The 24,401-nt window shown below is 44.1% G+C and overlaps 1 protein-coding gene across 1 annotated transcript in view; it reads right to left on the reverse strand.

Annotated features, from left to right (window-relative positions):
- Positions 1–1,673: 1,673 nt before the first annotated feature.
- The window catches only part of LOC119187665 (uncharacterized), a 52,631-nt gene continuing 29,903 nt past the window's right edge, over positions 1,674–24,401 (reverse strand). The window contains exon 3 of the mRNA XM_037435748.2: positions 1,674–1,952. Coding sequence (XP_037291645.1) covers positions 1,903–1,952 — 50 coding nt within the window. The 3' untranslated portion in view covers positions 1,674–1,902. The remainder of the gene's footprint in view (positions 1,953–24,401) is intronic.

Below are 24,401 nucleotides of genomic sequence, written 5' to 3' on the forward strand. Positions count from 1 at the left end.
AGATAGATAGATAGATAGATATATATATATATATATATATATATATATATATATATATATATATATATATATATATATATAGATATATATAGATAGATAGATAGATAGATAGATAGATAGATAGATATATAGATAGATAGATAGATAGATAGATAGATAGATAGATAGATAGATAGATAGATAGATAGATAGATAGATAGGAATGACTGAGGTGCTATTGCTTGACTATGAAATTAGTCGCATTAATAATTCATCTGCATGAATGGGTACTTACCACTTGCATGGAGCAAATCCCACTAATCACTGCTGCTCCACTAAATAAAGAGAAGGGAACAGACTAGAGGCAAGCAATTATTCACATTTGAAGACAGACGTCACCAGAAGATAAGAAAAGGTTTATTGAGCATTTAGTGAAGCTTTATTTGAAGTGTAATGGCGATTGCGCAAAGACGACGAGGTGATGCCTGCCACGCCAACGACGTTGTGCCCGCAGATCTATGGCAGGTGCGACCACTCGGTTTCAGCGCGAGTTTCCGGCTCTGAAATTTGGACATCAGTGTCATGTGGGTGCGGCAGCGGCATGATGTGCAGTCGCTACAGTGTCTTCTGCTTCATTTTGCAGATTGCCGCCAGTCTGGGAAACCACTATCTCCACTTGCATGCCCCTCCCAAAAGCCACCTTCGCAACTACCAAACCATGTGTTTTGTTAGTTTAGTGTGTATTCACTGTTATGGACCCACTCCTGCAATGTCTCGAACTGTGAGGCAGCAGTATTTGTAAATAAAATAAATAAAAATGTCTGTGGCTCTCTGTGGTTTAACTTGAAGCTGTCCGCGCTCTGAAGCAACCTAGAAACAACATAACGTCACCTAGCTAAAGCCTAGTAACAAGTTAACCTTACCGAGCTAAATCCCTGCAGCAACCTACATGTAACCGGATGCGTCTGCAGAATGGTCCATGTTCACTGTTTCAAGCCTTGTGGTAATTATTGAAAGCTTCAACATTTATTTATTTTTGCGTAACTTTGTGGCAGTAGTGTCTTTGTTTTTAGACTACTTCATGTAATACCTATTTATATGATAAATGTTCTGCCTCTATCTACACTTTCTAGAGTTGGTCTAACGGATTTATAAATGAATTTAGTTGGTCTGCCCACTTTTACATCCGGGTCAGTTTGTTTTTACATCTCTGTTTCTCTGGACCAAGTATTTTTTCTTATGCATTGTGTCATCTGTAACCTCACACGGTTGTACCTCTATGTTCCCGTACAGTGTGTCTTGGGTGTCGTTATTTTGTGTTCTTTGGTAATGTTTTTGTGCCTTTGCTTTTAGATCATGTTTACAGTATTATGAAGACCACCAGGGTGCCGTCAGGGTTGAGTCACTGCTAAATTACCGTTATGTGATTTTAAGCCCCAAGTGAATGCCTCCTTTTTCAAATCTACACAGACGTACTTGAAGTCCTGAGCCTGAATGATTTTCTACAATGGCTGCCACTGTGACCCTTTAGGGAGTGGGAATGTCACATCAAGTTTATTTCAGCATGATTTTACTTCACAGGAAGTTGATAGGTGAATCAGTTTATTCACGCAGGTGCTTCACCTTGTTATTGCCTAGAATTTTAGCAAGAATAGTTAACTGAATACACAAATTTTTGCACATAAACACGCGAGCAGAGGGTGAATGTCTTTATTTACTCACATTTTTGTTCATCAACAAGTACTAATTACACCTCTTACGTATTAGCGTTTATATAAAGTGATGTTTCATTACCTCTTCCTTCAAGGCTTATATGATGAACTACTGCAATGTACTATTCCTCTAATGCATATATGACGAACTACTGCGATGTACTATAGATGACTTGGTTTGATGAAGGGTCTCCGAGGCTTGAAGAGCATCCTAGGACTTCGCCTTGTAAAGCTCTGGGCTCCAGCGATGAACTTTTCGCACTGTAAAACCCATAAACAACATCATAAAGAGAATTGCTTGATGCTCCCCGGTATTGAAACTGTAACCTATTCAGGGCTGTAAAATTTTATAAATGTGGTTTGTAGAAATATTATTAAAAGAAAGTGAAGCTTCTTTCACAATTCAAACAATTTATTTCAAACAGAAAGATCTTGAAGACACGTTTCCACTCCGCATTACTCAAAAGTAGTATACGCAATACTGCTATAGCTTCTCAGCTCCTGCATTCACTCACCTTGCGGGGATTTTCTTTTTTCGTTATGTTAAATTATATATTGCGGTATCAATTAACGGCTGCGGCAACCATATTTTTGATAGCGGCGAAAATGCTTAAAGTCCATGTACTAACATTTAACATAGGTTAAAGAGCCCCGCTCAGTCGAAAATTCTGGAGACCATCACTGCAGCGTTATCATAGCCATATCATAGCTTTCTGACATTAAACCCAAGCAATGAATATAATATTGTGCTGTATAATGAGAAAACTGAAAAATTATCAATGCCTGTCACATGAGGTGAAGCTTGTTATCTGTGGAGGATTACCAGAGTTGCCAGTTTTGCCTATAACAAGCGAGTTCTGGCTTCTTTCGCTAAGTCACTTGTAGAATTGTTCAGTGACTTCTCAAGTTTTTTGGCTCATTTTCATTTATCTAGCAAAGTATTTATTTTAGTGCTCATTCGTTCACCAATAGCGTGTTCGTTGATGTCCTTGGGAAGATAAGTTTTAATATTAGTATTTAAGGTTTGCGTCCCAAGACAACCATATGATTATTAGAGACACTGTAGTGGAGGGCTCCGAAAATTTGCGCCATCTGGTTTTCAACGTACTGTCACGCTGCACACTACAAGGGCCTCTACCATTTCGCCTTCATCGAAATGCGACCACCGCGGCCAGGTTGGGACCCGAAACCTTTGGGTCAGCAGCTGAGCGCCCTAACCGCCGCTGCACCTCTGTGGCGGATGGCATGCAGCTGAGTGTTGAAAAACATGCGTCAGGGAGTTGAGCTGGTAAAACCTTATGCAAAAGCTGCTGCCATCTAGCGGGCGCCATGAGCAGTTCGCTATATTGAAGGCTACGCTCGCTCCGCAAGTGGACACACGAAACATACATATCAACATGTGTCAGATGATCGGAATGGCAATGCAGTCCTATTTTTGTGCACCGTGTTGTGCAGGGCATGAAAATTGGGAAACTAAAAGAAAAATGTTTGCAGAAAACTAACCCTTAGGTTATTTAATTTTCTCGCGGTCGACGCGAAGCAACAAACCGTTCAGTGGCTCCGGCTACTCCTTGCAAACAACGCTGTGTTTACGCTCGTCGTCTTTAATGGATGCTGTATGTGGCCTAAAATATCGCCACTTATCACTACACCTTCGCGTCATGCCTGAACGAGACAGTTTTCACAACCTGTGCTTGAATGCCACCACAGAAAAAAAAAAGGCTGCATGTACGAGCTTCACAGCTACCTCACTGCTACATGCATGGGCATGGCTGCGCTGCTGTTGAAAAAATTTGTTTTATTTCATTACATAGCAATAACAATCACAAGTCCGAGAAGTATCTTGTGCAAGTCATTTATTCTCATCAAATGGACCGTTTTTGCGGGAGCGTGTTGTTTGTACAGTTTTTTTAATCTGGAGTTTAATAAAAGAGTAGCAATTTGTGGGACATATTGCACAAATATTGCTGCGTTAGGCGTAATTTTCAAGCAATTCATGTAAAAGCTCTCGAATTTCAGAGGGGCGGTCCAGACGTCCTGACCGAGCCACTCACTTTTTTCTTAAATATACATCCCGAGGAAAGCATACATGAAGCTTTTCCAAAAGCTGGTTCTCTCAGGAGAATCCTCTGTTTACACCTTTGTGCTCTGAAGCTGCTAACAGAAACTTAAAATGTGTCATATTTTTTGCATAAAAGTGAAAAACTTGCTTTCCGGCCAGGGCGTTACATCCGACCATCGGTGCGCTATAGTTGGTTAAGAGCTTAGGCAGTTTCGCAAGAGTTCAGTGGGAGACATAAAACTGCCTAGCATGCTGCAATGAATTGAAATTGCAGTGCGCAAGTAGGCCGTGGAACTGACGACGTGAACATAATGTTCTTGACGTATCTTGTAATTTACAAACACACGTCAAAAAGGCAGTCCATAAATACTAAATTTAAACCTTCTCAGCATTGTGAGGCAATTTTTTGAAGTAATATGTGTCAGCATCATAACTTGGAAATACCGGAAATGTGTACAGGCTCTTACACACTCGTCTTATGTTCTTATGCACCAATTCCTACTATCAAAGCAAATACAACCAAGAAGTTACGGCAATTATAGCAATACTAGGGTGGCTAGAATAGGGCAGTCTGAATCGGCCACAAGCCTCCAACAAGGCGCCTATTGTTAGCTGTCTTATACATTCTACAGATGGCAGCGATTTTGCATAAGGTTAATTGGAACTGGCCCTCTAGACAATTTTAAAAAAAGCAAACATGCCATTTCGCCGATAGTAGCACAATATGCACGCCACACAGCATTTTTGAAATCCCCTTCGTAGGTTCCGTGATCTCGTTTATTATATTTAAACACATTTTGAAGAATGAGAACAGTGTACAACAGCTTTTTTTGGGCTTCCTCAAGAATGTCACGCCGCTTTTTTTTTTTTAAGGGCGGAGGGGGCAGTGTTTTTTTTTTCTGAAAACTACTAGCTTCACTCGAATGCATTTGGGAACTCTGAGGAAAACACAGCCTGACAATTTCGCTTTTTTTTTAATCTGTGTGCCTCCATATTACGGCACAAGAATTTAGAGTTAATGAAGTTATTTGAGAACTTTAATGAAAGATATCTAAGCACGTGGCCCGCAATCAATGTTGCCAGAGAGCAGTTATCTCATCTACATGTTGGACTGAATATGAACATTTTCGCCGCAGACACCGTTCTTTTCCATGGTATTTACAGTATCGTTAGTCATTGGCAAGTAGAATAGATATGCTACGGTAGTTACATTTCTGTCTACCCAAATATTTGTATTTAATTTCTTGGAATGAACCAAGCTCACTGAACTAAATGACGTTGCCTAAGTTATTTTCGAAATAATGAGCTATTTGACTTATACGTATTAAAAAAACAGCTGCCGATCATGATACCGCATTTTTGCGATGGTCTTTCTTGAGCTTATATTTTAAAGAACGCCATCCTCATATTGTCGGCTGTGACGTGCAACTTATAAAAATTTTCATGCTGCAGATACTGTACCTGTTAATGTAGGCAGTAAAGCAATGCTATCAGTTTTTCAGACATAACTTGCACTTGTCGATTGGTATGATAGCTACGGAGATAATTAAATGAAGACATCAATAATCGATATTTCCCGTTGATTAAGGGAGTATGATTATGAAACCGACCTTGATAGGCATCGCTTGAATTAGTAAAACGGAGAATTTCATTTGGAGGGTGAAGTTGCACGCCTTCTTTCGATAGTGCTTAATGAAACTGCCATTTCAGAGTATGGGACAGTTCTGGAACAAGCTTTGTCATCTTGCAAGAGCAGCTATTTTTAACCCAAGAATCGGCATAAGTATGAAGCTTAATTTTCTTGTACTTGTGCCAGCTATTTCACATAAGTTTGTAGTCAAACTGGAGGCGTTCCGTTTTTACTATGACAGGTGCACTGTTTGGTCACGTGACTGAAGACGTGTAGTGGTGTCACAAGCAACATAAAAGTGACTGAATGTAAGCATGTGTATGCGCTCCAGGTCGCTTTGTCTCGTTTTGAACCCTTACTGTTTGAAACCAGCATTACTTTTTTCCTCATCTGCAGTGTGGGACAGCTCACTTTGAGCTGGTTAACCTCCGTGTCTTTCCCTCTCCTGTTTCCTTTTTTGGTGAACTCGAAAAAGAAATGTTGTTAAAAACAGTGCTTTATCACCAAAGAGCTCATAAAAATGAGCAAACGTAGTTTGTTTGTTTTCACGAGGAAGGTTTAGTTTGTTGTTACGTCTTCTAGTTTTCTAATCAAAACAAACAGAGGAAACGAAAAGATGAAAGAACCATGAATGCTTGCTAAACAAAAAGAGAAGCGAACCAGTTTTTGTGCTAGACTTTTTTGCCTTCAATTAACACCAACAAAGTGCCACGGGACTTTGACATTTTCGGAGTTTTGACCAACAACGTGACTGTCAATATTTTTGCGGCCGCTCACATCAAGTTAGCATGCAACACTTGACATCTTTTTATACACTTTCTAGTGCTATGCTGCAATTCCCAACAAAGTATTTCACACTGAAAGCGAAGAGAGGTATCAGAGCAATGCTGAGGTATTCTGTTACCAGAGGTTTTAACATTATTTGGCAAACAGCCATATAAGGTAAAAAGAAATATTTGTGCTCAATGCCCAATGACCATGATGACATTCAAATATGTTCGCAGAATCTCTGTGAAAGTAGCTTTGAAGACCCTTTTCAAAACTACACAAAGGTAAGCGGCTGGAATGGTTCTACCAATGTATAATTCTGTTTCGGCACAGGGAATGGGCATTGTGACAACGTTTTGAAGCAAAAAGAAAAAGGTTAACTAATACCAGGCTGAGAGCGGCAAAGGGGCAACAATCGCCTCGTCGCGAGGCTATTACAATAAATCTTCTGTTTAAGTTAGCGAGCAGATTCTTCCAAAACAGGCCGACACTATTTGCCGTGAAAACTATGTGAGCCCTGCAAAATATATTAGCAATATGTGGTGTGTAAGTTTCATCTCTCTCTCTTTTTCACTCTCTCACTATTACTTTCTGATTCCTATTTCCTCACGTGAAGGGCAAAGAACTGGATGTGGTCTAGTTAACATGCCTATATTCTTTTTAATTCTTTCTCTCTGTCACTCTCTCTTGCCGTGCGAATGCTTCGTTTTATAAAATAAGCTGTGGATGGCACAAGATTGTTTGGACCAGATTTGTTAATTGCACATCCAGCTAGATTACGGTGGTGAGATTAGGAATGGTAGTTATAAATTTAGAGTCAACGCAAGCCAAGTTGGCCTTATGCAAGATAGGACGCAATGCGATAAAACATAGCTGATGATTCCTTCTACGCTGAAACAAAACACACACGGGGAAAAAAATAAGAAAAACAACGATCATCAGTATCCAAAGAAACCTGTCATTGAAATGTAAATGTGTCATTTTTCAATGTTTAATGACTAGCTATTTTAGCTTTATTCTCACCTTTTTTTTTCAGATTTATTCCTTCAAATCATCAAATTCCTTAACCGACTGAAAAAGAGAGCACAAGAGCCCTGCTCTGATGACATATCTACAGCAATCTATATTCACCTCATTTTCCCTCCTGAATTTTAATTTTTGTTTTGTTTTATGAACTGTGATAGTGCGTGTATACAACGCATTGTTGCATGTGCCTAAGAAAGAGGCCAGTCATTTTCCCTTCGTAATATAAGCTTTTATTTTTATTCCAGCACCTGTGTTTAATCTTATACCTGGTGAAATTCACCAATATATAAGGAGACTCGAACTCGCCGCACCTAGTGGGTCACTATCACGAATATGAACAAAATGTAAGATAACGTTGCCATTTCATAGGTATTTGCCGTATCACATATAGTGGTAATTTCTGAACGAGAATGTATGTCAAGATTCCAGAAGCAAACCACTACGGATGTCCAGAAAAATAGGACCTGGAAGCTAGTTTTGCAATAGAGAGTTTTTGTTCTGTGGCTATCACTCACCACAGGTGAATGCTTGGGCAATATCACATACACAAAAACAATCTTGAGAACAGTCGCGTCGGTGTGGCGTACCCGAAAAAAGCATTATTAGTTTTAACATACAAGCGAATCATGCTTGCACTATTTAGCAAACTTAAACGTTCATGAACATATTAATTAGGCGAATCTAAAAAAATGTAGATATATATAGCTCCAGCACAGGCAAGTACGTGCTAAGCCACTAGCAGAAGGTCCGCAGGTCGCACATGACCCGTGATCCGTGTGTTTGACACCCCTGTGCTACACATTAGATACCAAGTGTCAATCACCTGTGGCACATACCCGCGTACTCGGCTGCTGACCCGCAGGTCGCGGGTTCGATTCCCGGCTGCGGCGGCTGCATTTCCGATGGAGGCGGAAATGTTGTATGCCCGTGTACGCAGATTTGGGTGCACGTTGAAGAACCCCAGGTGGTCAAAATTCCCGGAGCCCTCCACTACGGCGTCTCTCATAATCAAATGGTGGTTTTGCGACGTTAAACCCCACAAATCAATCAATCAATCAATCAATCAATCAATCATACCCGCATACCAGCGGCACATGCCTGTCTATGGGTATGTGCTACCGTCTGGCGGGAATAGTTTGACGACGTACGCGACGCGATTGTGACATTACTCCTGTCTTGATCAGCGCGTCATATTCGTCAAATGATCTTACCCTCCCATGCTAATTTTGGTCCACGCCAAGTTAAGGGGGTTACCATCAGAGCACCCAAACATAAGCGACTAGATAGATAGATAGATAGATAGATAGATAGATAGATAGATAGATAGATAGATAGATAGATAGATAGATAGATAGATAGATAGATAGATAGATAGATAGATAGATAGATAGATAGATACGCTCAAAGTCGGCAAAGTTCGCTAAGAAATGCTTCGCCTTTGAAAGGTGCGTAGTGTCAGAAATGCATGTGAGGCATTTGCAGCGGTTATCAAAGAAACAGCACGTGCGCACGCGCGCGCGCCACCACTCAGTGAACCTTTTAACAGTGCAGCGACATCAGCTCGAATGTCGCGCTATCTTTTTCTTTTGAAGTGATCATACCGCTTCTTAGAGGCGTGTTCGTGGGCGTTCTCGTTTGGGCAGGTTCATTCGTTGCACATGTAGCATGCAAATTTTCGCGCTCGCAGGCAGCAAGCGTGAACATGTACGCGCAGCACTTTCGTGTGGCTCATTTCACTTGTATGAAATATCGCAGATAATTATAAGGAATGGTAGTGACCAGAAGTGCTCGCATGATGGTGGCCGCGTGGCTGTGACTGGATACGTCATGAGCGCGGCGAAATTGAATGCGAGACATCCTAGCCACCTGATGATATAATTTTATTTCTGTGCGCGTATGCGCATGGTATGCGTGATTACGCTGATCAGGCCGCTCGTTGGCGTTGCGGCGTGGACACTGCTCCTCGGCAAGAGCAAACGTGGTGCGCGGAACTTATCTTAGCCGCGGGCGTCGGTCAAACTGATTTACGCGTGAACTCGGTTACGAACACGTTGATTATGAGAAGTCCCCAGTTAAACTCGTGGCTCTCAGGGTGCTGGTGTGACTGTCAAGCGTTTGATGTGGTGGACGCTAAACAACAGGTTTTTTGTATATAAAATAATTTAGTCAGCTTGCACTATTTGTGCAAGGCTTCGCCATGGTGGTCTAGTGGCTAAGGTACTCGGCTGCTGACCCGCATATTGCGGGATCGAATCTCAGCTGCGGCGACTGCATTTTCGATGGAGACGAAAATGATGTAGGCCCGTCTGCTCACTTTTGGGTGCACGTTAAAGAACCCCGGGTGGTCGAAGCTTCCCGAGCCCTCCTCTACGGCCTCTCTCATCATCACATGGTGATTTTTGGGGCGTTAAACTTCACATATCAATCAAGTACTTCTGCAAGGATGGAGCCATAGAGGAGCTGTGATAGCCTATAGTCGGGTACAACTTTAGAAGGCAGCGGCATTTTCCCCTCAAAGGCGGATGAACACGAGCCTCTATCTATAGGCGCGCACTTCAGGTAACGTCATGAGCCGAATGGCCGGTGACCCTGCCGACGGAGAAGGCGTTGTTTTCGTAGTTTCCAGCTGAGCGCGCAAACGACCGGTCGTTGGCAGAAGTGTGACAAGATAGCTGAGCTTCTAGCTGCCCGAATGAGCATTTTGAGCTCACCAACGATCATCAAAGAACAAAAATGTTTCAATTCAGATATGCCAGCATTGAATTGTCTTCCTATGCCACTTCTCTATCGAAATACGCGTTTCACAAGCAGTAAAAATTTTATTGAGTCGTATTATTTCTTCAGTAGCGGAGAGAATTGGCTGCTGCGCTTCGGTCATCTGGGCGGGGCCTCTCTTGTCTTCTGAAGTTGTACCCGACTAATATAGCTTCTTCCACGCAGCTTTTTAATTTGATCGTCTTCTCACCTGCTTGGTCTGCTTCGAAGTTAAGACTGCCTTACTTCTTCCATGATTTTAATTATAGGAATTAGCTGTGTTTAATGGACATAACACTGAGGAGTTTTGTGCTTATTGATAAGGATACAATCACAATTTTGCTAAATATGTCTGGTGCAGTTATCAACGCGATTATTAGTGCGGAGTTCATTAACATTAACCTAATTAGCACAGCCATAATCATTATCATACAAGTGAGGTTTATTTAGCCTAATTCTGTTTGCGCGTCATATGGCATGCTTTAGTTAGCATGGTCCTTGCTATACATGGCATCATTAGCATGGTCTTATTAAGTTGTGGCATAATTACCTCGGTATTTTCATGATTGGCTTTTTTAGCTTGTCGTTGCATGTCACGGCCTACTACCCAGGCATATCGCCCAGCCACATAGCTAATTAACCTGCCGCACTTTATGATAGGCTAGCATACGATGAGGATGACAATAAGGGCGTGCACCAGCCGAGCAGCGCACTACAGGAGTGTATTGACTTTTTTTTACAGTTGGCTTATTGAAAAGAGCATGTCACCAGGCTTGGAAAAATCCGGCATTTTGCCAATCTAGGGCCATCCTGCATGTTGCGAATAAAGAAGAAAGAAGGGGCGGCGGGTACGAGTCGTGGGCGCTCGCCTGCTGAGTTGTTTCCTTGACCTTCGACGTTACCAGACGATCGGGTCCGGCTCCCCTTTTTCGTTTCTCACACTTTGTAGTGCCCCTGGGCACTGCTGTATACATAAGTCAACTTCAGTACCGGGCACTGAACTATGATTCACGTTAACTTAAAGACACGGCTGTAATAGAGAAGTACAAGATTGACACGCAAAATACTTAGTCACGATTCTAGCTGGGGCACTGACATATTTTTTTTGCATTTGTAGGTCAATGGCGCAGAAGTCAGTTTTTTTTTCGATAGCAATTATATGGACACTCTCGTCTGGATTTTCCCGCCAGCGTTGACGTAGGTGATCACCGTCATTCACCGTATATATATGCGTTCCTATATATAGGAAACGCAAGAAAGAAAAGTAATCAGGAAAAGGATTCCGGCGCACAAAATGGAACGTCTGACCTCTCGCTTTTGAGTGCGTGGCGTCAGGCCTTGAACCACGAATAAGCACTTTCTTAAACGCTGAAACGGCAAGCTATTTATTCCATACCACTTACCGCTGGCAATACTAGCCTTAATAAAACTATCGCAATTTGAGCATTGCCAGAGAAATGGTGCAATGAGCGCGCGTCGCCGGATCGTCACGACGTGGCGACGCACACTGTTGGAGTTACCGTTGTAGTTCCCGGACACACAAAGGCGACTTCACTCGCTACGCAGTCTTCGTTTGCGAAAAGAACGTGCTTTTCAGGCACAGAGAAGTAACAACTACGACACTTAATCGCGTTCGTCTGTACCTGTGAGTGCATTTCATGCATCATTCTTGCGTGAGCAACGTGGGGCATGTTTTGATCCACTTGCCGTTCTTCGCGTGACTTAACAATTTTTTCCCGTCCCATTCGTTGCTTCGCCTTTGCGGCAAAGCTGTGACTTTTTTCTGCGCGCTCTGGTGTTAAAATTACCAATGTATGTTTGTTGTCGCTGTTTCTGGGTGGACCTAAACTGTCAATCATTTGTGGCACAAACCCGCACACCTGGGGCACCTAACTGCGAGCAGGTATGTGCCACACGTCTTGCGGAAAGGGTTTGACGGCGTACGCGATGGGATTGTCACATTTTTCGTGTCATGGCAAGCGCGCCATATTTGTTAAACCATTTTACCCTCACATACTAGTTTTCGCTCACCCCTAGTTAAGCGGGTCAACACAAGAGCACCCAGACGTAGGCAGCGAGATAGATAGATAGATAGATAGATAGATAGATAGATAGATAGATAGATAGATAGATAGATAGATAGATAGATAGATAGATAGATAGATAGATAGATAGACGCCAAAAGTGCCTGCAGTATGCAAAGAAATGCCGCGCATTTAAAAATCTCCATACCATGCCCTTTTGTTTTTTTTTTCCATTCTCGAAGAACGTTCAACATGGTAAATAACATTTTAACTATGAAACAAGCATATATATCTTTGAAATTATGTGTTCTTAAGTTTAACCAGGCTGCCTTTTGAATGAAACCAATTCATGTTGAAGACTACTTTTGGCCGTTCATCCGTAATATGTAAAAAGCCGTCATCCTGGAAAGAGCTGTTTTGATGAAAGTGAGCCGCCCGCTATGTAAACTCTCCAAAGCTTCAATGGCGTGTGAAAGCAGTGCCTCAGTTTCTTTCCACGCAACACACAGGAATGCTAAGAAACCACAAGCAGAGGGTCAAACAAACTGAGAAGGTTGGATGCTTTATGATAAAGCTGAGCTGTGCCGAAGAATGATAGTGCAGCCTCGGTAATTGCGTGCAGGCCAACAAATGATTTTGGAGGCTCTCTAAGTGTTCACTTTCCTTCGCGTGGAATTCGTACATCTCTACTCTCCTCGATTAAACGAGATTTCCGTTGCTCAAATATACAAACTTGAAAAACGTTTGGTGAGAAACAATTAGGCACATTCTGAATATATTTCTTGCATAGATTGAAGCAGGAAAATATATGTGTGATTAGACTGATTTCTCACGGTCAGAAGACAGCAGCTCAGAGAAAGCTGCGGCGTTTACGTTTGCGACTTAATCAAATGTACGCGAAGATGCATATGTGCGTTTACGAATTCAGGCCATTCTGTACAGTCGTTGTCCCATGTTTTAACACCTATTTCGTACTCGTTTCCAGCACTGTCAAGGTATTTCAAAAGATTGAAATAATTTCTGCATTTACAATAAATAATTCAATCAAAAACTTCTACATATTCTAACTCAGGGCTGTGTATATACTGGTCACCATTGGCGGAAAAATAAGAAACATCAGATAAATTATAGAAAACAAATTTTTATGCTTGTCATGTGGTAGAGATACAATCAAGCTGTGCATACTTTGTCTCCTTCGTAGTAATAACATTTAAAGCTTTACGTCCCAAAGCTGCGATTTCCTCATGAGAGACACCGTATTGAAAGGCTCCGTAAATGTTGAGCGTCTGGCGTTCTTTCATGTGCACCAACAGCACAGAGAACATGAACTTCTATCATTTCGCCTCCAACAAAATGCGAACCCCGAAGCAGGGATTGAATCCGAGACCTATGGTAAGCAGCCGACCACCGTAGCCACTGTTCCAGTGAGGAGAATACTGTTTTCTTCTCACAAGTTTTTGTAAGATAATATATTTATTCCAATATAACATTTTTTACTTGAACAAAGTACGGACCATCCTGGATAGTGCCCCAGGACACAGCTGTATATATAAATCAACTTCAGTAGCTGACCCTGAACTACAATTCACGTTAACTTGAAGCGACGGCTGCAATAGAGGAGTACATATGTAGTGCTTATAAAACAGGATGACCAGCACTGAAGTCACAATTGAAGTTTCACCTACATTACGCCTGATTAGCGCACAATACCGAGATCTGGGATGGCTCTGTGTTAGAATACCTAACTTCCACGCAGAATACTTGTGCTTGGTTCTAGCTGGGGTTACTAAATTTTTTTTTTTGCATTTGTAGGGTCAATGGCGCAGAAGTCAGTTTTTCTTGCGATAGCAATTATTTGGACGCTCTCAGCTGGATCTTCCCGCCGGCGTCGACGTTGGTGACCACCATCATTCATCGTATATGTGTGCGTACCTATATATAGGAAACGCAAGAAAGACAAATAATAGAGAAAAGGATTTTGGCGTGCAGAATGGAGCGTCTGACCTCTTGCTTGTGAGTGCGTGGGATTAGCCCCTGAGCCTCGAAGGATCACCATATACGCGAAAAATAGCGGTTACTTAGACTCCAATCGAAGGACTAACACCAGTGACGAAAATACCCTCAAACAAGCAAGAAAATGCACATCTGAAGCAATTCTTATGAAATTTGAAATCGCTTTAGAAATGTCCGTTCTGTCTCGCTCTGGATGCGACCTGAGTTTTTCGCGTGTATTTGTCAATATGTTGGTTGTGGTCCGTATGGACTTCACGTAAAAAGTGGATTGTAAGCGCAGGCACGCCTTATTGCTACAAATGCTGCAGATGAAAGTAACGAGTACTGTAATAGGTTGGTTCCGGCTAATAATTTTCTTTATTTCCATTAAAGAACAATTGATTGATTTTTGTTGTTTAGCGTCCCAAAACCACCATATGATTATGCGAGACGCCGTAGTGGAGGGCTCCGGAAATTTCGACCACCTGGGGTTCTTTAACGTGCACCCAAATCTGAGCACAAGGGCCTACAACATTTCCGCCTCCATCGGAAATGCAGCCGCCGCAGCCGGGATTCTATCCCACGACCTGCGGGTCAGCAGCCGAGTACCTTATCCACTACGCCACCACGGCGGTGCTGCATTGTAAGATATTATTTTAGCTAGCACTAAATGTTAGGATACAGATAAACGAGTTTATATTGAATTAGACGTTTTAGGTCATACCAGGAGAAAACAGGATGGGCGGGTGCATAAGTAGGTGGCGCACAACTGTGGCGCCAAAAAGAACCCTTGTTGTTATCTCTTAACTGTTTTCGTGGTAAAACAACACCAATGCACACGACATACGAACGAACGTCTTGATGCACGATGGGCTAAACACAGATATGCTCGTTGCCCTCGTTAGCATTATGAATGACATGCTATATCAGATTCACTATCTTTCATTTGTTAAGATGAACATAAGCTAGCTTGGATTAGATTTGAGCGCAAGAAATTAGTATAGCTTGCTCAGGAGGGCACAATCATGGAGTATGAAGCTGATGGCATACTTTTATTCTTGGTTTTTGCCGTTTCGCATATTTTTTTTTAATTTTCTCTTTCTTTCATTTATTTTCTGTTCCTCTCTATTTTTGTCTGCCTAATCTTGCTTTGTTTATTTCTATTTATAAAGCTCTCTTCATTTCTGACTCTTTGTATCTTTGTTCCTCTTTAAACCATTTGTTTTTCTCTCATTATTTCTCTCTAGATTGATTTCTCTCTTGCTTCATCCCCATCTCTATCTTTGTCCCTCTGTATTCCCTACTATGGTTCCTTTAGTCTGCCTCTTATTTTATTGCTTTTTTTTCTCTGCATTTATATCTCTCTCCTTCTAATTACTTCTCTCTCTCTTTTTATCATGCCTTGCTCTCTCATTTCCACGCGCTACGGTGGTCTAGTGGCTAAGCCACTCGGCTGTTGACGCGCAGGTCACGGGATTGAATCGCGACCATGGCGGCCGCATTTTCAATGAAAATGCTTGAGGTTCATGTGCTTAGATTTAGTAGCACTGTGAAGAACCCCAGCATGTCAAAATTTCTGAAGCCCTTCACTACGGCGTCTCTCATAATCATATGATAGTTTTGGAGCGTTAAGCTGACAACCATTATTAGTCCCTCTTTTTCTTTTTCCTTCCTTCTCACTATCACATCGCTTCTCCTCATGCTCGCTGCCCTTCCCCACACCCTTACTCTCTGCTAGCGTGCCTGGATAGCCAAGTAATAATTGTTAGGACTTAGAACGCTTGCCTTCGCATTTAGGGCCCAAGGATTTGGAGCCCACCCTGACAAGAATATTTTCTGTGAATAGTTTGTCCCTTTATTTTTATATTTTCAACGTTTCTATCTGTCTGTCTGTGTGTGTGTGTTTATCTTTCTTTGTGTCTAACTGTCTCTCTGTAATCGTTCTTTCACCCATCACAGTCATAACAGGCCCTGCCAGAAAAGTCGGAACGCATGTTCTGGGAGCAAAGCAGAAAAGGACAAAGGTGAAGACGAGGATGTAGAAAGTGCGTGCTGGTTATGTTTGATGATCATTTCTGTTTCCTACAGACAAATTACGGCGAGCTTCTATAGCTTCACAGTAGAAAGACGGGGCACGATATGACAAAGACAAGATAACTAAACGAGCGCTTGTCTTCTTGTGTACAGTCTTTCTGCGCTAAAATCAATTCCAGAGTATATATAACCACCCTCAGCAAATCATTTTATTCGTTTGTAGCTAAGTTGTGGCCTCAATACTAGTATGTACTTTGATTTCATTGCCCGCCAACAATACGGTACCGAAGTCTAAATATCAACGTGAGAATAGCGTGACTGAAAAGTACAGAGAGGACAAAGCAATTTCTAGAGGATTACAGTGCGTCGTTATTCCTGATGAATATTACTAAATAGGGGTGTCTTTGTGGCCTTAGGCAAGAACAACTCGCCCACACCATGGAAGACAGGAAATGAAATCCTGGCACGAACTGATCCTAACACAGCTATACAGATATGAGGACTTTTTATATATTGTTACGGAAAAGAAGAGACGCCGTAACGACGAGGCTGGGGATGAAATATATTCCAAACCAGCGGTAATGGCGTGCCCGGTTCACCAGCGATCGAGCCGAGACAACCCTTCGTCTTCCTCGTCAGGCACACACGCGCGTCGCCCCCTATAATGTCAATACACATGCATGTAGCATAACCCCCGGCGGCGCAAGCGCCGTCTCGGCGCATTTAGATGTCAACGTCACTAGGAGAGTTGTAGGGCTTCAAGCGTGCAACATGTACAATATCGGTAGCCTGTTGGGCACATGAAGGCAACGGGGTGGCAGGACCAATTTCATATGTTACAGGCGTAACCACACGAAGGACTCGGTATGGGCCTGTGTAGCGAGTAAGCAGCTTCTCTGACAAGCCAACTTGACGGGTCGGAGACCAGAGCAGTACCAAAGAACCAGGTGGAAAGTGTACGTCGCGGTGTCGTTGGTCATACAAGCGCCGTTGCTTCTCTTGAGAGGTCAGAAGGCGAGTACGGGTGATTTCGCGTGCGTGAGCGGCCCGAGTGATAGCGTCCATGGCATATTCACTGGTCGGTACTCCAGGGGACGGTATGACGGTGTCTAGAGGCAATGTTGGTTCTCGGCCAAACAGCAGAAAAAATGGAGAGTAGCCGGCAGTGTCGTGGCGTGAAGAATTGTAGGCAAATGTGACGTACGGCAACGCGAGATCCCAGTCGGTGTGGTTGGTAGAAACATACTTAGCGAGCATGTCTGTAAGAGTTCGATTTAGGCGCTCCGTTAGTCCATTGGTTTGCGGGTGGTATGACGTAGTCAGCTTGTGTCTCGTTTTACAGGACTGCAAGATGTCGGCTATGACCTTCGACAAAAAGGTGCGGCCACGGTCTGTAAGCAGCTGCCGTGGGGCTCCGTGTTGCAAAATAACGTCCTTGAGGAGAAAGTCGGCGACATCTGTGGCGCAGCTTGTTGGGAGAGCTCGTGTGATGGCATAACGCGTGGCGTAGTCGGTGGCCACGGCTATCCACTTGTTACCCGAGGAAGACAAGGGAAAAGGGCCAAGTAGGTCCAAGCCAACGCGGAGGAAAGGTTCTGATGGAATATCAAGTGGTTGAAGGCGTCCGGCGGGAAGTGTCGATGGCGTTTTACGGCGCTGACATTTCTCACAAGCCGCAACGTACCTTCTGACTGAGCGTGCAAGCCCTGGCCAGTAGAAGCGTCGGCGTATTCGGTCGTAAGTGCGTGACACACCAAGGTGACCAGCAGTCGGAAGGTCATGAAGTTCATGTCGAACTTCCGAGCGAAGGTGTTTCGGAACGACAAGCAGCAGAGCCGGTCTATCCGGCTCAAAACTTTGGCGGTATAATACCCCATCGTGGAGCACGAACGAGCGATAGGACTGACTGGAAGATGGTGATTCGAGGCGCTCAATGATAGCACGCAAGGACGCATCATAGCGCTGCTCGTCACCGATGCATGTCATTTGTGAAAGGGAAAAGACGCAAGGCTCGGTGTCGGTGTCATGCATAGTGCTCGACTCAGCGACCGGGTAGCGTGACAGGCAGTCTGCGTCCTGATGTAGGCGTCCGGACTTGTACGTCACCGTAAAGGTATACTCTTGAAGTCGCAGAGCCCAGCGCCCGAGCCGGCCAGTAGGATCCTTCAGTGACGTAAGCCAACATAGCGCATGATGGTCAGTTATCACAGAGAAATTAGTGCCATATAAATATGGGCGAAACTTTGAGACTGCCCAAACAAGAGCAAGACATTCACGCTCCGTAATAGAATAGTTGCGCTCAGCAGCTGTGAGGAGGCGGCTAGCGTAGGCGACAACTCGGTCGTGTCCCCGTTGGCGCTGGGCTAACACGGCTCCGATTCCATGACCACTAGCATCGGTTCGAACTTCCGTCGGAGCGAATGCGTCAAAGTGAGCCAATATGGGTGGAGTCGTCAGTAGCGTGATTAGGTGAGAGAAAGCAGCAGCTTGGTCGGTACCCCACGTAAATGTGACGTCTTTCTTTAGAAGCTCCGTGAGGGGTCGAGCGATGGTTGCGAAATCTTTCACAAACCTTCTAAAATAGGAGCAAAGTCCTACAAAACTCCGGACGTCTTTGGCTGACTGGGGTACAGGAAAACTGGTAACTGCACGAATTTTCTCGGGGTCCGGCTGCACACCAGAGGCGTCGACAAGGTGGCCCAACACTGTAATTTGCCGGCGTCCGAAGCGGCACTTCGACGAGTTCAATTGGAGGCCTGCAGTGCGGAATATGTCGAGAATAGCTGACAAACGCTGAAGGTGGGTCTCAAATGTTGGGGAATATACAACGACATCGTCAAGATAACAAAGACATGTTGACCATTTGCACCCTTGTAGCAGAGAGTCCATCATGCCCTCGAACGTGGCTGGGGCGTTGCATAGCCCAAATGGCAAAACCTTGAACTGATATAGGCCGTCTGGAGTTACAAATGCGGTCTTCTCTTGGTCTTTTTCGTCGACAGCAATCTGCCAGTATCCGGAACGTAAGTCTATTGTGGAAAAGTATCGGGCGCCGTGGAGACAATCGAGAGCGTCATCGATGCGGGGTAAAGAGTAAACGTCCTTTTTCGTGATTCTATTCAGATGACGGTAATCCACGCAGAAGCGCCACGTGCCATCTTTCTTTTTAACGAGCACAACGGGGGACGCCCATGGGCTCGAAGAGGGTTCAATAATTCCTTTGGCTAACATCTTGGTGACTTCTTGGTGAATTATTTTACGCTCGGTGGCAGACACCCGGTATGGTCGCCGATGAATGGGATGGGAATCACCTGTGTTAATGCGGTGCTTGACGAGTGAAGTCTGGCCGAGTGGACGGTGGTCGACGTCGAATATGTCGCGGTATGAAGCCAGAAGGCGGCATAGCGCGGTTGACTTCTCAGGTTTGAGGTCCGGGGCGATCATGGAGCGTAAGGTCGAATCGAGGCACGTGACATCCTGCGAGTGATGTGGGTGCTCGGGACATACGTCTGCCGTAAAACAGGTGACGTGGTCGTCAATTAAGGGCCTTAGTGTGGCGACCGAAATTCCTTGGGGTAGCACTTGTTTTATGAAACCGAAATTCATAACAGGTAAATATGTTCGGTTAGAGACCATGCTTACGACATAGTGTGGGACAGTAATGTCACGCGCCAGCAGAACATCAGTAATCGGCGTCACGATATATTCACCGTCGAGCACGGGAGAGGGTGTTGCCAATTCGATGAATGTGAGAGCTTTAGGCGGTATCCGGAAGAAGTCAGCGGTGCGCAAGCTGTTTGGGAGTTCAGGGTGAGAATCCGGGAGAAGAGGAAGTTCTAGGCAGAGAGTACCGGCGGCACAATCGATGAGGGCAGAATGCGTCGATAGGAAGTCCATGCCGAAGATTAGGTCGTGGGGGCAATTTTCAAGCACCGTAAATAAAACGGGAACATGGCGGCCGGCAATACTAACACGAGCGGTACACATTCCAGTGATGGCCACAGTTCCACCATCAGCGACACGGAGGGCTTTAGTTGCTGCAGGCGTGAGGACTTTTTTGAGCAGGCGACACAGATGAGCACTCATTATAGACACTTGAGCTCCGGTATCGACTAACGCCGTCAAAGAAATACCGTCCACATACACCTTAATCAAGTTCGTATCAGTGGGGAGCGTCAATGGAGGATTTGGATCATTCGCAAGTGATGCAGCACTACCTCCCGGAGCTGCATGATCTAGTTTTCCGTCCGAGAGGATCCACAGTTGACCGGCGACGGATAGCGGCGTGGTTGGGGCGATGGGGAACGGCGACGTTGAGGTGGCGGTGAACGAGCAGTGGAGCGGCTGTTGGGGATGTCGGAAGAAGGGTACACACGACTGGGCGAATACCGACAGGAGTCCTCGTATGGTCGATTAGAGGAAAATTGGCTCCAGTTTGAGGGCGTCCAAGTGCTGCGGCAGTAGCGGGAGATATGGCCAACTCGGTGGCAGCGGAAGCAGATCGGCTTGTCGTCTGCAGTTCTCCATTCCGCCAGATTGCGGGATCGCGGAATAAAGTGTAAGTCATGGCGTGGTGCATTTGTTGTCATTGGTCTGGAGACGGGTCGGGAGACAGAGCAGGCCACAGGAAAACCAAGCTTTGCAATTTTCTGCCTCACGACGGCTTGAATAACGGAGACCGGCGGAGGCGTTTCTGCGACGCCATGGTCGAGCGGATGTGAAGGAAATGGTGCCGGACTTGACGCCTCAAGCTCCCGTCGAACTATTCGTGTCACGCTGTCCTGCATGGGTGGTGCGGCACCGAGATCGGTGCAAGTGGATGTAACAGCCGTGTTTGGTAGCCGCGTAAATTGAGGCAGAACATGGCGGCTTTTGGCCATTTCGAAGCGACGGCATTCCTTGATGGTCATATCTACGGTCGTGACATTATTGTAGACGAGCAAATTGAAGGCGTCGCCCACTATGCCCTTAAGTATGTGGCCCACCTTGTCACTCTCTGTCATTTGCTCGTCGACTTTTCGGCACAACGCGAGCACATCCTGTATGTACGAGACAGACGACTCTGTTGACGACTGCACACGAGTGGCGAGTTCTTTTCGCGCTTCCATTTGGCGACCGGACGGGTCCCCAAAGATGTCACGTAGTCGCTCTTTGAAGGTATCCCAGCTGGTGAGCTCGGTCTCATGAGCGTCGAACCAGACCCGTGGGGTGCCGTCCAAGTAAAATATTACGTTGGCGAGCATCATGGTAGGGTCCCATCGGTGTGTGTGGCTAACACGCTCGTACATACGGAGCCAGTAGTCGACGTCGAGCCCAGGTTGTGCGGAGAATGTACCTGGATCACGGGGTGTGGGCATCGTCAGGTATGTGGTGGCTGGAGCTACAGATGGAGACGCTGGCAGGCTGTTGTCATTGGTAGCCATGGCCGGAGACTGAATGGTGCGGCCACTGCGAAGCTTCGTGGTGAAGACGGGGAACGTTCCACTTTCACCAAATATGTTACGGAAAAGAAGAGACGCCGTAACGACGAGGCTGGGGATGAAATATATTCCAAACCAGCGGTAATGGCGTGCCCGGTTCACCAGCGATCGAGCCGAGACAACCCTTCGTCTTCCTCGTCAGGCACACACGCGCGTCGCCCCCTATAATGTCAATACACATCCATGTAGCAATATATAAGGAAACTAGAGTTAAGTGTGAACGACTTATGCACAACACTAACGAAGGCAGTGATTGCCTCTGTGAACTATCCACTTCGGCTTTTAGTTCAAGTGTGCATTAAATTTATGATTATTTCGCCCCTGAAATTTGTAAAAGAAATTCCTCGTGCTTCTTTTCAATATCATTTTTTTGCCTTTATAAGGGCACATATTATCATATAATTGAGTAGCTAAGTTATCCTCATGATACCTCTAAGTTTCTTCCCTCTCTCTACGCGTGGTTATTGTTACTGGTCAAATTAGGATGGCTTCGCACTAGCGGTGCCCAGCTGGAAGAAAGAGTGAAGCTTGGTGGCTTCTCTGTTTCGCTTTATTATTATTTTTTTCTCTTACAACTTTTTCTCTTGTTCTGTTATTTTGTATCTCTTTTTGTCTCTATGTTTATTTTCCACTCTAGTTATTTCTCTCCCATTCACGCTTTTTCAGTGTTAGTACATCTTTCTTTCTCTCGCTGTCACTTTTTTGTTTTCTTTTTCTCTCAATCTTTAATAATTTATTCATTTCTTTCTCTGTTGTTATCAGTTTTCTCTGTTTCTTTTTATGTGTCTGTTCATTTATGCCTGTTAATCTCTCTTCCTATTTCTTTCTCGGTATTTCTATATTTGTAGGTCTTTATTCCTTTTCTTTCTCAGTATTTATGTCTCTGTTTCTCAATCTGCACTCGTTCTCTCGCCCATTCTAGTTCTTGCATTCCAGGCCGGACAAATTACATTCGTGTTTCGTGAGCGAAGTTGAAGATGAAGAAGTGCACGAAGAGAGCACATTCCGGGCGAGATATGGCATTCATGACGACCATGGTTTTTGTACACGACCGATGAAGTTACTCCGAGCTTAAGAAGCTCCACTGTCAAAGGGCCGATCCTTCTGTTAAAGGGCTGCTGCTTGTGTCACTAATGAATATTGTCATTCCGACTTCGTACAATGACGCACTAGACAATAATTTTATACGTACTCGTCACTTCATCACGCTTATTCGAGTAAGTACACACAATTTCTTAATTTTAGCAATACATTTGTAAAATATATAAATCAAAATGATTAATCTTCAACATTTAGGGCCCTTTCACACCGGTGATTAGCACCGGTAACATGACCGTTTGGGACTGGCGACCGAAACGTGACTCAACACAATAGATGTTCACACCTCTACAAGCGTGCGGCTTACACCTATTGCGACGCGTAGTATACGTCTGAAACAACGGTCTTAACAAAGTTAGTCCAAAGCTTACAGTAATAAAATGTTTGCACCCGCATGTTTGCAAGCAAAAAATGAAACCGCAGAATAAAGTACTTTTATTTAGTGAAGGCGCATATCAATTAACGTAATATCTACCATAATACTGAAAATGATTTCGCTGCAGTAGGTTGTCTTTTTGAATGTTTTCTCGGTCAAGTGTTTCTACAGATCAACTTCGGTCCTGTTGATAAATGTCTGCCAATGTCTTCCTGCAGATTGATGGGTGTGCATTCAAACTCCAACAGCTTTAAGACTTATTACAATGTAATCGTTTTCTTTTCACTTTGGGCAACCAAGCCATGATATGGTGGCTGTAATATGGCGGTTTTGAATATGCCTTATATGCCTCATAAACGCGGACAATCACTTTCAGTGAAAATGTCCTTTGACGTTTGGGTCGACACGAGTAATTCGAAAAATCACCATCACGTGATGGTGTCAAAAGTCACCCAGATTTGTTATGCCGTCGGGACATCATCGTAGGACGTCTCGCTTGGCCGAAGTTGGTTACATCACGCAGGCATTGCAAGACCAGGTGTGGTGTAGAAATTTCGCAATGCCTTCGATCCTGGAGGCAGCGTAAAACCACTTTATAGACCCTTTAGCTGTTTGAAAAACAGGCCTTTGATGACATCCGGTTTTGTGTACTGATGTGCCTTATTAGCACCGGTGTGTAAGAAGGGCGCTAGAAAATGCCCCACTGATTTTCGACACTTTCCTTCTCTTATTTGTCAAAATATAATTAAATAAATGTTTTTTCAATACATAAAAATTTTAAGAGATTTACTCGTACATAACGCTTGTTTTTTGTAATCTGAAATACTAATCACAGACTTTTCTTACCCTTGAAAAACTTGAAAACATCCATTCATTTTTGACTGCAGTCTTGAAGCGTTTGCGATATTGAAACTGTCTACATGCTCAGTGCATTCACTGGGATTAAAAAGGAAATTGTTGATGGCTTTCGGCTACGAATAATCTTAGGCAAGTGTGTAAGGAACCATGTGACTTAGGTTTCCGACACGCAAGCCCACAATTTTGATGATATGTGTGTCTTATAAAACATGACTGCATGCTGCGCTCATCACGCACTCACGGCCATTCAACTAGCTTCAAATATACGAAATTTCGTATTAGGTGACGTGAATGAATGACAAACACAAATTCTAGGCGCAAACATGATAATCATGATATGGAAGTCATGTAAGGCATAATTTACACACCTGCCACAGCTGGGGCCGGTACTACAAACGTTAGTGGTAAATTTGTTACGCGACTATGAATATACTTACATCTTATCTAGGTACCTGAGTTTGCATAACATTTCTTTTGTTTACCGTGTACTACACCTGTGCGCATTCTAACGTTTTGCTGATTTTAAAGTGGCATATCAGCCTTCCTCATTCGTGCTTTGATTATCATCAATTCCCCCTGTACGTAAGGTCTGCCAATTTTTTTCTTAC

The sequence above is a fragment of the Rhipicephalus microplus genome, chromosome X (genome assembly GCF_043290135.1).
Source record: "Rhipicephalus microplus isolate Deutch F79 chromosome X, USDA_Rmic, whole genome shotgun sequence".
Lineage (NCBI taxonomy): Eukaryota > Metazoa > Arthropoda > Arachnida > Ixodida > Ixodidae > Rhipicephalus > Rhipicephalus microplus.